We start from the raw sequence: 14,427 nt of genomic DNA on the forward strand, positions 1-14,427 counted from the left end.
GCAATTGGGTAGCTTCGTACTCCTAGGGTCCTTTGGAAGATACACGGCTAAGTCACGAAATAATTTTGGATGAGCGATGTCCAAACAAACAACGGAAATGACCACATATGAAGCACAGAGGAACACATCACAATGAAAGGAGAGGGCTATTCAAAGCGAAGCAAGTCTGTACCACATGAGGTTGCTAGAGTGTGGCACTGATTTCAGGTGATACCCAATTAAAAGGGGTGAAGCAGAATTTGTTTTTGGCAATCCACCTGCAGCATATTTATTCTGCATACGAGTTGTATGCCTGATTATTTTCCTGCCCAGTTTGCTCTTCTGCCTCAATGTGAATGACTGAAGCTCTAATGATTTTTCAGTACTGATCTGACAGCTGGTTCATGGGACCACACTGATAAATGGAATTTATCAGCCATTCAGGTCATTCTTACTTGATGAAGGGTCTGTTATCCTCATAGCTAAAGAATGCATAGACATAAAGACAAGAACACCAACATTAGCATTTTATGACAAAGATTGCATATGAAAAATATTCTCCTGGTCCCCAAAGGCCTCTGTACCCCACCTCCCTAAAAGGCATCATAACCTTCCCTTTTTATTCAGAAGGTAAATCCTAAAATGACCATGAGAACTCACATAACAAGAAATAAAATCAATTTTACAATACTGCAATATCCCTTATGAGGCTAAAAAATTCCATTTTTTCATCACGTGCTCATATTACTTGTGACTTGACAGAGACATTTATTTCTTAGAGATCGCATTTCTCCAGAGAATGAGAAATCTTACGAGCAATCTGGAAAAGGCTTGGGGGCATACTTAAAATGACAGATTTCATGTCACCTAAAGGTATCCTTATTCTGTAATATTAGTAGGTAAGATTACTTAATTATGGACAGTACGTTTCTAAGTAATTTTAACTTGCAGATGATTGACCTGAGTTAAATCTGAACACTATAGCCCTCTGAAAATAATCGATCCTGACTACTTTAAAATTCTTTCTGTTAGTGTACTACGAAAAAAATCTGAATAATATTTTGTAGTAATAGAAGCAAACATAACAGCATCTGTTCATTATCACTTACATTAACTAATTTATTTTGTAGAACAGAAAGGAAGGGAAACTGTTCTTTTCTCTTCTCTCTTGCTAGGGGCAAAAGTTTCTAATATTACACATACACAAATAGAGCTCCTAGACCCCAAATGTGATGCATTTTTGAATAAAGAGAACTGCTGAAGAGAAACCTCACTCTACAAAATGATGAAAGAGTAAAGAATGGAGGGAGAGCCTGGGATTTAAAACAGTTGGCCTGGAATTCACATCCTAGATCAGCCACTTAACTAGCTAAAGGCAACAAGTTAGTTAACCCGTAGATACGTCAGCTCATACAACTATGAAGTGGTGATAATTATATGTAGGTTTCTTGTCATAATGAAATTATATATTATGTATAAAGTGCTTAGAACAGTGCCTGACATGTTTTATGTACAGTAAAGATTATATTGTTATTATTAGACTATTTAAAGCAAGAGTAAAGTTGCCCTGAAAAGACAGAATCTCTCACCCGAAGAATAAACCACTAAATAATAGATGTTGAGTAGTTAAATTCATTTGAGGACATTTCAGGAGCAATATTATGCAGCAAAATAAATGTGGCAGAAATAGGCTTGTAAATGGAGCAGGGAATGACTAACTGTGCTGTCTAATATGGTGGCTACTGGCCTGTGGATTTATTTAAATTTAAATTCTTTAAAATGAAATAAAGTTTAAAATTCAGTTCCTTAGTCACACCAGTCACATTGCAAGCACTCAAAAGCTTCAGTAGTTGCCATATTGGACAGTGTAGTTCTAGAACATTTCTGTGTTCACAGAAAGTTCTACTGGACATCGCTGGACTAGGACATTCAAAGAGGGTTTTAAGCCAGAAAATGGAATTTCAAGTGATATTTAAATAATGCCATGGATGTGTGAAAGGTAAACAGAGGAGAATTTCTAAGAATTGCTCATATATAACAGTTGCGAAGTGTTCCTAGAAAGAAAATCTTGTACTTACATCAATATTGAAAAGTTATAGAACATCAAAGAATGATATTTATTTCATCATATGCATTCCCATTGCATCAGTCTATTCCATCTGTTACTCCAAGTTCATGACTGGAAAACCATTTCTACCTTAATTTGTATATAGTAGGATATCAAGTAAAGAAAGTTCCAAAGGGTAGCCTATAGGAACATGTCCAAGCATGCTGTACAAAATTGTACCGAGCTATCTAAATGTTTTAAAAAAGAAAATACAAAACTTGTACTGTAATCGCTGGAATGAGATGTTTTGCCATTAATGTGAAATAGCAAGAAAAGGGCACAATTCAGCAGTTTTTGTGGGCAGTTGTGGGAAAACGCCAGTTGTTCCACTCAACGGCAAAGACTGTAATTCCAGCCTCACTTACAGTTAGCTATAGCCATGCGTTTAAGTAGTGTCCACTGGGACGTGAACAGAAGTGAATTGTGACATTTCTGGGTCTTGCCAATTAAAGGACTGGAATAGGGCTCCTCTTGACTATTTTTTTCCTTCCCCTTTGTTAGGAGAAAATGACAACAGAGCCTCAGACCCAGAAATGGAAGCTGCTTTTGATGTGGAGTCACGGTATTAGATTAAAACAAAGTTTATATAAGCAATTTAAGCTACTATATTTTAAAGTATTTTCTTTAACAGTGGCTTAGCCTGTGCAATAATTAGGAAAGCATGTAATATGTCTCTTAGCTATAAGAATTACCAGTTCATATTTAATACTGAAATCCATGACAAAGAACCACTCATTAATTTTGTTCCCAGAATATCATACATAATATATAATAATTCAGATTCTAAGGATCACTGAAGATTACCTATAATATGGCAGTGCCTTCCATCATTTTGTCAGATCTTCTGTTGGCTTAGAGAATCTAGTTTTATAAAGTCTCTCCACTAAATTCAAGTTAAATTGATAGTAATGTTGTCAGCAGTTATGGTGGCAAAGTGATTTGTTATTGATTCATTTAAAAAATATATCTATAGAACTAGTCTCAAAGCTGCATAATTTTCATTCTGATTTGCCAAAGAAAGTCTATTGAAACAAAATCTCATCCCAGGTTCTATGAGTAAAACGATTTCACTGCAGTTATTTTAAGATTTTATTAAAATATGGACACAAAGGTCTAAGATGCTCTGGGCAGATCTTAATGGGAAGTTTCAGGTTATCTTGTAAGTGGTGACTTTCTGAAAATGAAGTAAAATACCCTGTAAGTACAATTTTTAAGGAACAAATTAAAAACAGGAACCTTGTTTCTTTAGCAAATAGTTTCCTTTTGTCAAACATTTAATCTTATTTTATTCGACTAACATAAAATTCAAAGTTTTAAATATTAATATCAAAATTATCTTAAAAAGTGATCATTAGAATCAAGATTAAGAATTTTAGGAGTCTCTGCTTAGATTGATAATAATTATGCATATATTTATATATTCTATAACAGTTTCAAAGCACACAAAAGGACTATTAAAATCCAGTCCCATGGAAACTTAGCTCAAAATACATCTTCAAGAGGATAGGTTTGTTAGCCAAACCATTAACTTATACATACTAATAATACTGTGATATAAAGATTCATAATTCATAATAAGTATATCAGTATAACAGATGATGAATGGATAGAAACAACATGAATGAATCAAGTTAGCTATAGGATATTCTTTCTCTATTTCAAGAGTTCAAAATAGAATTGTTCTGGACATAATTTTTGATGGAAATATCTAAAATTCAAGATATAAAGAAGATAAGTTGAATAATATAAAACTTTCCCTTCTATTATATTTACACATAGAATTTTTTTAAAGCAGGGGGATAGGTAAGGTTTGGTGTGAAGGAAGATGGGGTGATGTAAGGCATATATATATAATATCCAAACCCAAAGATGTATTCATTAAGTCACAGCATGTTCAGGAAAATGAATGGCTTGAGCAGAAGTGTAGATCCCATCAACATTTATCCCATTCATCCTACCAATATGAATGTATTCTGCGATCCTCTGGAATTGTTGGGTAGTTAGCTAATTATTGTTGATAACTGAACCGTATGTCTAACAGTGAGAAAGAGCTATCACAGTGTACATAGATATACTGATTAGTACCCCGATATTTCCAGGTTCCGTATGTAGCTGAATTTACTTTCCCTGGTATAAAACTAATTCTAACAAAGGAATAAAGACATTTCCTCTTGAATTTGGTATAAAACTAATTCTATCAAAAGGAATAAAGACATTTCCCCTTGATTTGGTCTGGGCTACCATAGGAATGATAAGGTATTAATGTCAGTGAATTTCTGAAGGTAAAATGTATTCTTCGTTCTTCATAGAAGAAAAAAAACCAGTAATAATAAATACTTCAGCATCTGTAGCTAGGCTTTCCTTATTGTCGCTTAATCGGTTCTCAACTGAGGATGGACAGGTTGTAGTTCCTCAGGTTGTATAAGAAGCTGACGGCAACGCAAACTAACGGACTTCACCTAGAAGTGATCTTTGAGACGCTACTTTGCCAAACTCCCAATCCAGGGAGCCCAAAGCAAAAAAGCAGAATTGGAAGGACAAGGCCTTTTAAGACTACGATGTTCACAGAATAAATGAAATATGGAGAGAGGAAGAAAAGCAACACCTCTACTTGCGCTAATTCCCCAGCAGCAAATGTTAGCGGGCAGTGGGGGAAGAATGTTTTAAATGTCATATGTTATTCACATTTTTAAATTGGTCAGACACTTAAAAACCACAATAACCTGGCCATAGCAACACCTAAGACAACATTAAAAGATCTGCGACCCAATGGTTAAAGAATATTTAAGACAGCATAACTCGGAGTAGTGATCAGAGAAAGAGCTAAGTATTTCCTATCTATACCTCACTGTGTTAAAAATGCTTAATCAATTTGTAACACTCAGGATAAAAATCATGACTGTTTTCTGTTTCTTTCAAATGTATTTTGTATTAGTGGGACTATACTATCCTAGAATTGCATTCAATTCTCTCTCTTAACTGCTATAGGAAAATTAAAGAAAAGTCATCTAGAATATAATGCAACATTTCTGAGTAAAATATGAATAATGTTTCATTACGGTCATACGTTTAAGTCACTAAGTATTAAAGATATAAAAATTCTTACAAAAATATGAACGTCATATAACATAAATATAGAAATTATCAACAGTAGAGAAGATGATTATATTTCAACTGTGGATTTTATTGCTATTAAAGTATTACTACTAAAAGCTATATTGGTGCACTTTGTTCATATAATATTTATTAGGAAAATAATGAAATGAACCAAATAAATAAAATAAGTAGCTCAGAATATGTCATGAACATTTTCATTCCCATGCCTCAATGTCCCTATAATAATATTGCAGACTTGCGAGCATCCACCAATATTAAATTTTTTTTTTAAAGATTTTATTTTATTTATTTATTTATTTGACAGAGAGAGAGATCACAAGTAGGCAGAGAGGCAGGCAGAGAGAGAGGAGGAAGCAGGCTCCCTGCGGAGCAGAGAGCCCGATGCGGGGCTCGATCCCAGGACCCTGAGATCATGACCTGAGCCGAAGGCAGCGGCTTAATCCACTGAGCCACCCAGGCGCCCCCCAATATTAAATTTTTAACCACAGATTTCACATTGCTGATGAATTGGGTAAGTCTGAAATGAAATAGAACTGAGTATAATAAATCAGGATCAATAAATATGAAATCAATGACTGATAAAACTTTAATTATATTATCTTCACAACTCAATGTTATGCAAATTTTTGTAACTCAATATAATGTGGCCAAAAATTAATTTCTATATGAAAGAAATTAAGGATATCCATTATGAGAATGAAAAATGAACTATTATATTATACATAGACAGCTACAATCTTATTACAATTTAGTATCTCCAACTACCAGATTTATAAAAATGACTTGGTAGGTTTCGTGCAAATAAGATCTCAAATTCTGGAATCCTACGTTGAAAGCAAATAATATCACCCTATGATAATTTATTAATTTTAATGTATGAACGATAGTCTAGGTTTTCCCCACAATCCAAGAGCAGAGTATTCCTATGAATAGGTGTTAAGCAATAAAGCAGTTACATTAATTAATATGTTAAAATTTTTTAGCATTTCTGGACCCCTAAAGTAATCTCTCTTGGGCTATTTTTTTTTAGGTTTACTTATATTCTTTTAGCAATCTCGGCACCCAATGTGGGATCTGAACTCACAATCCTGAGATCAAGAGTTGCATTCTTTTCTAACTGAGCCAGCCACGCACCCCTCTCTTAGGCTCTTCTGATATCTTAGGACGCATCTTGCTAACAGATGCACAAAATAAATTGAGATAAAGCAAAGATGCTCACAGACACAAGAAAAACCTATGGTGACTTGATGCTGAGATGCTGAGTACAGTTCCCAAGGAAGGAGCCTGACAGCACTACTGCTGTTGCTCAGGATGTGCCCTGCTTCCACAACAGTTCCCTGCAAAACAAATGCTGAATGCTATTTTTGCTTTTTACCCTTTTTTTTTTTTCCCCATAAAGGCAAATATCCTCTTCAGGTTTTTTTTTTAGTTAACGAAAACAGCTACCAGCGTAGGCCTTTTGTAAAAGTCAAGTGGCTTAGTGAAAACTTCTGAAAAGTGAGGGATATCTATATATCATAGTAACTGAAAGCCTGGATTTGTGAATCAGCTTGCCTGCGTTTGAAGGCCAGCTGAGTCTTTTACTAACTTATCAACCTTCCACTAATTATTTAACCTCACTTATCCTCACATTCCTTAGCTGTGAAATGGGGATACACACAGAACTTCATTTCATAGGGCTGTTGTGTATATTAAATAAAAGGGCTTGGCACTAGTTAACACACACACAAAAATGCAAATATACAAATTTTTAATATACAAAAATACTACTATAAATAACTGCTGTTATAATTACTATTGTATACTGACCTTCTGCCCTCAAAAAATGGGCCAAAGGGAAAAAATTACAAACACAGTGCTACATTAGGGCTCCTTTTAAGTGTTTTGGAAGTTCATATTTGAGTAGAAATCCAAAGGGGATGAGGGCATCACTGGCTCTTTGGAACTGACCCTTAATTTTACCTTTAAAAAAGCCTCAGTTTATACAACGTTTTATTTAAATATTTCTTTGGGCTTAGTAAATACTATGAATTTTTATATTTTCAATTGAAATGGAGTGTATCTGGATTCCCAATGAACATTAATGTAGAAACCCAGAGTTCTCTGAATTACATAAGAAAGTTAAATTTAGTTTGTAAGTATGTTGTATCCTCAGTGTCAAAAAGTGCAGTAAGGAATGGCAGTCTCACTAAATGAAATCATTTGTATTAAAAGACATAAAATCATGTGTGAAGTGTTCATGAAAAGTCACTAAGAGATATATGTTCTAAAATTGGACTTCATTAATACTTTTTATGATTTTTTGAAAATTTTAAACCTTGAATAGGAAAGAGGAAATAAATGATAGTTATATAAAAAGAAATTTTTCTTTCATTTCTTTTTTCATTTTTTTAATATGGAATGTTTCATGAATTTGTATGTCATACTTGCGCAGGCATCCTGTTAATCTTCTCTGTATCTTTCCAATTTTAGGCTATGTGCGCTGAAGTGAGCACTGTATTTCTATTTAATACTTTTTTTCTTGTAATCAGTGAAAACTGTGACTCTCATCAGTAATATCTCAAGATCCGTAAAATATGAGCAACAAGTTGAAATCTGTTCTTTACTGATACTTATAATGAAAACCACAATGTTTCCTGCTTTACTATCTGAGGGCCAGTGTTTTTTAGATTCACACAGAGTCTTAGAATTTACTGTTTCTTTAGAACATGTGACTATGGGGCTGACCAAATTTGGTCATTGCAATGCAAGGAGATGAAATTCTTTAAAGAGTATACTACATACTTTCAGAATTTCTTTTCTTAACTTAGAAGATGCACAAACTTTTAAGTAAAATAACTTGGGGAATTAATAACTTTTCTGTATTCTTCCCAAATGTGTTTTGACAGGTTGAATTGCTGTTACACTCTTTCTCATACCATATGGTATCATCACCTCTTGTTTCAACAACTTGTAATAGAAACATTCATCATACCCCTTCTGTGAATAAACACCTTATTATAAACTGCTTGTAAGAACAACTAAAACATTAAAAAAAAAAAAAAAGCACAACCGAGAATTTAAAACATGTCTGTACTTACTAAAGATTCCAATAAATGGAACCAAGGGAGGCACTGAAATACAATAGAAAGCAGACAAGTTTCATTTAATTGTGGACAAGTAAGGTAACCTTCATAAGCTCTGGTTTGCTCACCACCACAATGAGTAAAATAACCTCACTAGGATCTTTACAGAGTGAAATGAAACCAAGTAAAGAATAGTCTATAGTTTCTATGTTATCAGTTAGAATTATTATTGAAAAACACGCTGAATTCTTGAATTTTTCATCCATATGGAACAGTAAAAGCCCATTGGTAAAGAATCTGAAGAAGTTGACCCAAAGTGCACAAGAGCAAGCTACTTCCACAGTGAGCAAGGCTAATTCATGATCCAAGATCTCTACCACTTTCTACTTTTAAAAAGATGTTATTGTTTCCAATTAAATTTGTTACTAGGAATCTAATCTTCTTAAAATTATGTGAATGAGAAAAATATTAAGCAATATAATAAATAAATCCAATTTTATAGATTTATAAAAAGCTCCAAATAGCAAAGTAAGAAATCTTAACTTGATCACATTTTAGGCCAAAGGGCAGCCTCAGTAAAGTACTAAAAATCAACATCAATCAGAATGTATTCTCTGATGATAATGAAATTAAGTTAGAAATCAATAACTAATGCAAAACCCATATATACAATTATCCATCTGTTGCTATATCCAAAATAGCTTCAAGCCCCCCAAAACATTTTACAAACAAGTTCTATCTAATAGTCAAGTAACAAATAATTTTTTTCTCATACAGGTTAGGCCTGAAGAGAAGAAAGGAAGGAAAACTTTGAGACTACTATAACTTAGCAGGTAAGGAGAGTTTAGGTGAGTAAAAAACAAATTGTAAGAACATTTTACTCAAGAACTTACATAAAAATCCTAAAGAAGCTATTAAATAGAAACATCTGATTTGTGCATCAACATCATGATCTACTAAGATTTCCTTCAGGATTGTAAGGAATCTATTAAAAGAATTTTAAGAAACAATTCTGAAAAAAATATGTGAAAGAGTAACAAAAGCTTGTGAGTCGCTCAGGCAATTTTGAAAGACACAATCAAAATGGGAAGACTCACTCTACCAGATATTACACAAGTTCTGGTAACAACATGGTACTGGTAGCGGAACAAAGTGTATGTCCTCGGAATAGAAGCGAGAGTACAGGAACAACATTTTGATACAGTTTAATGTGGCACCACAAATCTGGTGGAAAAAGATGGGATATTTAGCAACTGATGTTGGAAATCTGACTCATTAGGTAAAGAATTCAAAATGGTTTTTTTTAAAATTATTTATTTCTTATTTTTTTTATAAACATATAATGTATTTTTATCCCCAGGGGTACAGGTCTGTGAATCGCCAGGTTTACACACTTCACAGCACTCACCATAGCACATACCCTCCCCAATGTCCATAACCCCCTCCCCCTCTCCCAACCCCACCTCCCCCCCAGCAACCCTCAGTTTGTTTTGTGAGCAAAGACCTCAAATGTACACAATGTAGAGTAAAAATTAATGGTTTAAATATATGTATTTCCTTGTAACAAAGGCAAAATTAATAGAGAAATGATAGATTGGGTGTAGACATACAATGGCGGAAGCATTCAAATTGTATATCACCAAGTAAAGGATAAAGTGTACAGGAAACTAATTGGAAAAATAGGAAAACATTAAACATTTGTAAAAAATAGAAAATCTAGTAGGAACAAATGGGCATAAATAGTTTACTAATAGGGTTCCTCTGAATATTACTGAAGAGGTTGACTATGTGCTATTTCATTATATTAAACTAATGAAAGTTACTGAATGGAAGATCTGGCAATTTTAGAAGCCTTTGTATAGCTAATCGGACAGAATGTGGTAAATTCAAACACGGCAGAAAAATCAGAACTAGAAAGACAATGATGGTTACAAGGAAAATATGCCATGTTTTACTTACATTTTGGTATAAGTAGTATATTACGATCCAATAATGTCAATACTTTTGCTGATAAATTATTACCTTCTATGCTCATGGCTTGTTTTGTCAATCTCATAATTAAGCAGTTTTAAATTATAACCTTACACTATCCATCTCAGTTCTGGAATAGAGAGGACTTTTCTATTAGCACATTGAAGGATCTGATTGAAAATATCAACTTCCACAGAAAACATTCCATAGTATTCTAAAATGCATACTCAGTGCATGAAGAGCACATTTATAAACATTTCAGGGACTCTGATGACAGACCTTATTTAAAATACATAATTGTATGTAGTGGAAAAATCCAACAACAATTGGGACTCAGCCAAGAGAAAATTAGATTAGGAAATTTTCATGTGTGGACTGAGCAGCTCAAGACACAATATTCGACTATACTGTCTGCACATTTTAATTACAAATTCAATGATTTAATGCATAATCCTTTATTTAAAGTAACTACGACTTCTATGCTTTCGCCACTTTTTAAAATGAGCTAAAGGAAAAAAAAAAAAAGGTTTTAAAATACGGTAACACTCCTGTAAGAAAGCACTCCTGGAAAATAAGAAAATGAAAAAAGGTGAAGTCTGAAAGAGTGCTATCTTCTTCCCTCACTGTGTTTTTACTTGAATGAAAGATATACCCCTGGAATGAGGGGATACTGAAATGCATCCAGTGTATACTGATAAGATTTTCAGTCAAACTGTGTTGTGTATAACCCCTGTGGTGAGTAATTTGCCAATCAGTGGCCACCTATGTATTACCTTTAATCATAGAGCATTTTAGTCTCCTTTTATTAATTGGAATATATGTAAGTATATTTGTCTCAGTATTTTCTAGAATTTGTCTCAGTATTTTCTAGAATTTGTCTCAGCATTTTCTAGAATTTGGGAATGTGTCTCAGTATTTTCTAGAATTTGGGGAGAATATGAATTTATCTAGGGCAAGTGGAAGTAGTATTGTCACCCGTCAAGGGGACAATATTGCTTAAGATGGTAAGTGACGGCAAAAAGATATTAAGTAGTGAATTTGTACAACAAAAAATGGTTACAGGTTTATTCCTTCTGTTCATTTTGACTTTTGGGGGGGATATATCTCTTCATTCAATCCAACTTTCTACCATTTTCCTTCCTCCCCGCAAATTCCATATCCTGTCCCTTGAAAGTCACAGTCAAATAACCACAAATTCCCCTCTACAGTAAACTTCACCTCTGGGTGTTTCTTGTCATCTCCATGCTTTAAAAAGAAATTCTCCCCATTAGCAGTACTTTCCACACAAACTCAAATACTGGTTCTCTCACAACCCAGAGGCAGTAGAAGTGCTATGGCCAGACCATGACTTCTCCTGCCAAAATCCCCAGCGTCTTTGAGGTGCCTGCCATCAGCCGTTCACTATCACTCCAGACCTCCTATTTTTCTGTCTTCACAGTTTTACTATACATCACTCCATTCATGATCATTCTTCTCTGCTGCCAACCTGGATCCTATGACTTCTTATTTTCTTGTACCCCCTTTCACCTTTAATGATTCTAACAAAACAAACAAACAAACAAAAACCAATGCTTGATAGGTGGGCATTGCTAGAAAAAACAAAACGGAAAACAGAACACCAAACAAAAACCAATACAAAACCAGGATTACTTAAAACATGCTAAATTTGTGACAAATTTCTTTCTTTTCCTTTCTTTCTTCCCCCCTCCCTCCTTCCTTCCCTCCCTTTCTTTTTTTCCTTCCTTCCTTCTTCCATTCTTTTTTAGAAATAGAGAGCAAGCATGGGGTGGGGGTGGGGTGGGATGGGAGGGGTTTGGGGCAGAGGGAGAGAATCTCAAGCAGGCTCCATGCGCAGAGCCAACCAAGGCCTACTTGGAGCTTGATCTCAGGACCCTGAGATCACGACCTAAGCCAAAAGCAAGAGCCAGATGCTTAACCAACTGAGCCACCCTGGCGCCTCGACAATAAATTTCTAATGGCGCTTAACAATGTCTGACAAGCCATCGATACTTCCCTAGCACCTATCCGTTTTCATTCTCCAAAAGGAATAGTTCACATCTTCCTTCAACCTCAACGTTGCCTCTCATCCTAACCTCTTAGCTGCATGATGTCACCTATTTCCTTGGAAACATAGAAGTAATCTGACAGTTGCAAACACATGGGGCACTGTCCAGACCTCGCAATCTCTTGTACAGCTCCTGAATTCAACCTCCAGCTGCTGCATGCTTAGCTGCTAAAGGCTTACCCCCTGTGACCTACAGATGATTGTCCTTGGGCACTAGAGATATTATCCCCACGCAGCCAGCAGTGCCTGGGAGTTTGCATTCCATTCTCACCCCGCGGCAAGTCTGTGGTCAGTTACTAACAGGTGTGAAGTTATGCAATCCCAGCTCCTTTGCCTCAAGGTTGGAAATTTCCAAAGTGTAACTTACACTCTAGAGCTCCCTTTGGGATCAGAGTCGGTCAGACTTCACCCAAAATGACAACCTTGCATGCTTCTTCCTCTTACCTACACTGCTTCCCCTTACTTTCTTACTGATCTCTTCTGAAAGCACTTCCTTCATAAATTACTTGGGCTGAATCCTTGGCTTAGAATCCACCCCTGGGAGAACTCTACCAAGAATACCGACAGAAATGTTCTCATCTTTCCCAAACCAAATCTATCAGCTATCTTCAACAGTCTACACACATTTCTTCCCTCCTCTTATAATGAAAGAATTGCCTTTGCTCGTACAAAGCCAATGTATCTGCTCATCCTGATACTTCTCAAAAACTGTGTTCCTGTTCATTACTGTTCTCTCTGGTGCTTCATCAATGTCTCCTTCTCTATTGACTTATTTTCATCAGGAAACACCTTTTAGTGTTCCTTACTTTTACGAAATAAAAAAAAAATCTTCTTCCTAGATCTCAGAGATTCTCCAAGAATCTTGTGTTAACATTTACTGAAAAATTCATCAAGAATTTTCTATACTAGTAATCTACACTTGCTCACTTCTCATTTTCTTTTTCTTTTTTTTTTTTTTTAAGATTTTTTTACTCACTTGATAGAGAGATCACAAGTAGGCAGAGAGGCAGGCAGAGAGAGAGGGGGAAGCAGGCTCCCTGCTGAGCAGGGAGCCCAACAGGGGGGCTCGATCCCAGGTCCCTGAGATCATGACCTGAGCTGAAGGCAGAGCCTTAACCCACTGAGCCACCCAGGTGCCCCTCACTTCTCATTTTCTTAAAAGCTACTCTATTTAGTCATTCTTTCCCCATAACTCCACAATGTCCCTGTCATTGACAAATCCATTGTTAACTTTTTTGCCTCTTATCATACTTGACCACTCAGATTAACTACTCCCTTCTATTCTTGGTTTCCATGACATAATGTTATTACATTTACCCGGTTGACTAAACTTTCTGAGTCACCTTTACCAGAACAACATTCTTCTTGGGTGGTTTTATTCAGAAATTCACCTTAAATTCCAGGAACTCTGAAAACTCTATCCCTGATCCTGACAAGACTTCGGTGCCATTAAAACTTCTGACAAGTACATTTTGCTAGCATGATTTTATAGCTCATAGCTCATAATATGAAAATCACAGGTTTTTAAAGATGGGGCCCTTGGTGATCATGTAATCCAATCAATATCTAGATTTAAAAAGTTTCAAGAGTATGTACTCAACCAAAAAGTACGTTTACTGAAAAGAAAATCACCTCTTTTAAAATTAAACACCATTTATTTATAGATGTGTAATGTGATATGACAAAGGCTGTATGGTTAAGGAAAGGGACCCTCAAGTCAGACAGTCTGCTCAAATCCTAGTTTTGGCACTAACTAGCTGTGAGGTCTTGAGCTGAATTAATTACCTTCTGAGAAACTTAGAAGGTTTACTGCAAAGATTTAATTGATGCATGAAAAGGACTTAGAGTTGTGTTTACCATATACTAAATGTCAACAAAGTAACTATTTGTCTTATTATTTTGCACATAATTTCAAATAGACTCAACACATAAAATCTCAAAATGCTATGTAACCAAGTGTAACAATTACAGTGGATTTAGGAGCAGAACCAGGGGGTATTGGTTTTTATTTCAGAATCCATGACTGAGAGTATGTGACTCAAAATACAGTACAGTATTTAACTTAATATTACCCACAACATTTTAGTATAAACATTTCCAAGAAGACTTTGAAACTTGGGTTG

General features: G+C 35.1%; 1 protein-coding gene and 1 non-coding gene across 18 annotated transcripts in view; both read right to left on the reverse strand.

The window, feature by feature from the left end:
- The window catches only part of ADGRL3 (adhesion G protein-coupled receptor L3), an 811,968-nt gene that overhangs the window by 49,260 nt on the left and 748,281 nt on the right, over positions 1-14,427 (reverse strand). For 9 of the 17 annotated variants that reach the window (XM_045993750.1, XM_045993732.1, XM_045993758.1 and 6 more), the window contains one exon: positions 435-461. The exons of the other annotated variants lie outside the window; for them this stretch is intronic. In XM_045993750.1, coding sequence (XP_045849706.1) covers positions 435-461 — 27 coding nt within the window. The remainder of the gene's footprint in view (positions 1-434; positions 462-14,427) is intronic. 17 annotated transcript variants of the gene reach the window in all.
- Positions 7,593-7,698, reverse strand: LOC123937776. The gene has a single exon (XR_006817571.1). It is a non-coding gene; the product is annotated as a U6 spliceosomal RNA (small nuclear RNA).

Source organism: Meles meles, chromosome 2, assembly GCF_922984935.1.
Source record: "Meles meles chromosome 2, mMelMel3.1 paternal haplotype, whole genome shotgun sequence".
Classification (NCBI taxonomy): Eukaryota; Metazoa; Chordata; class Mammalia; order Carnivora; family Mustelidae; genus Meles; species Meles meles.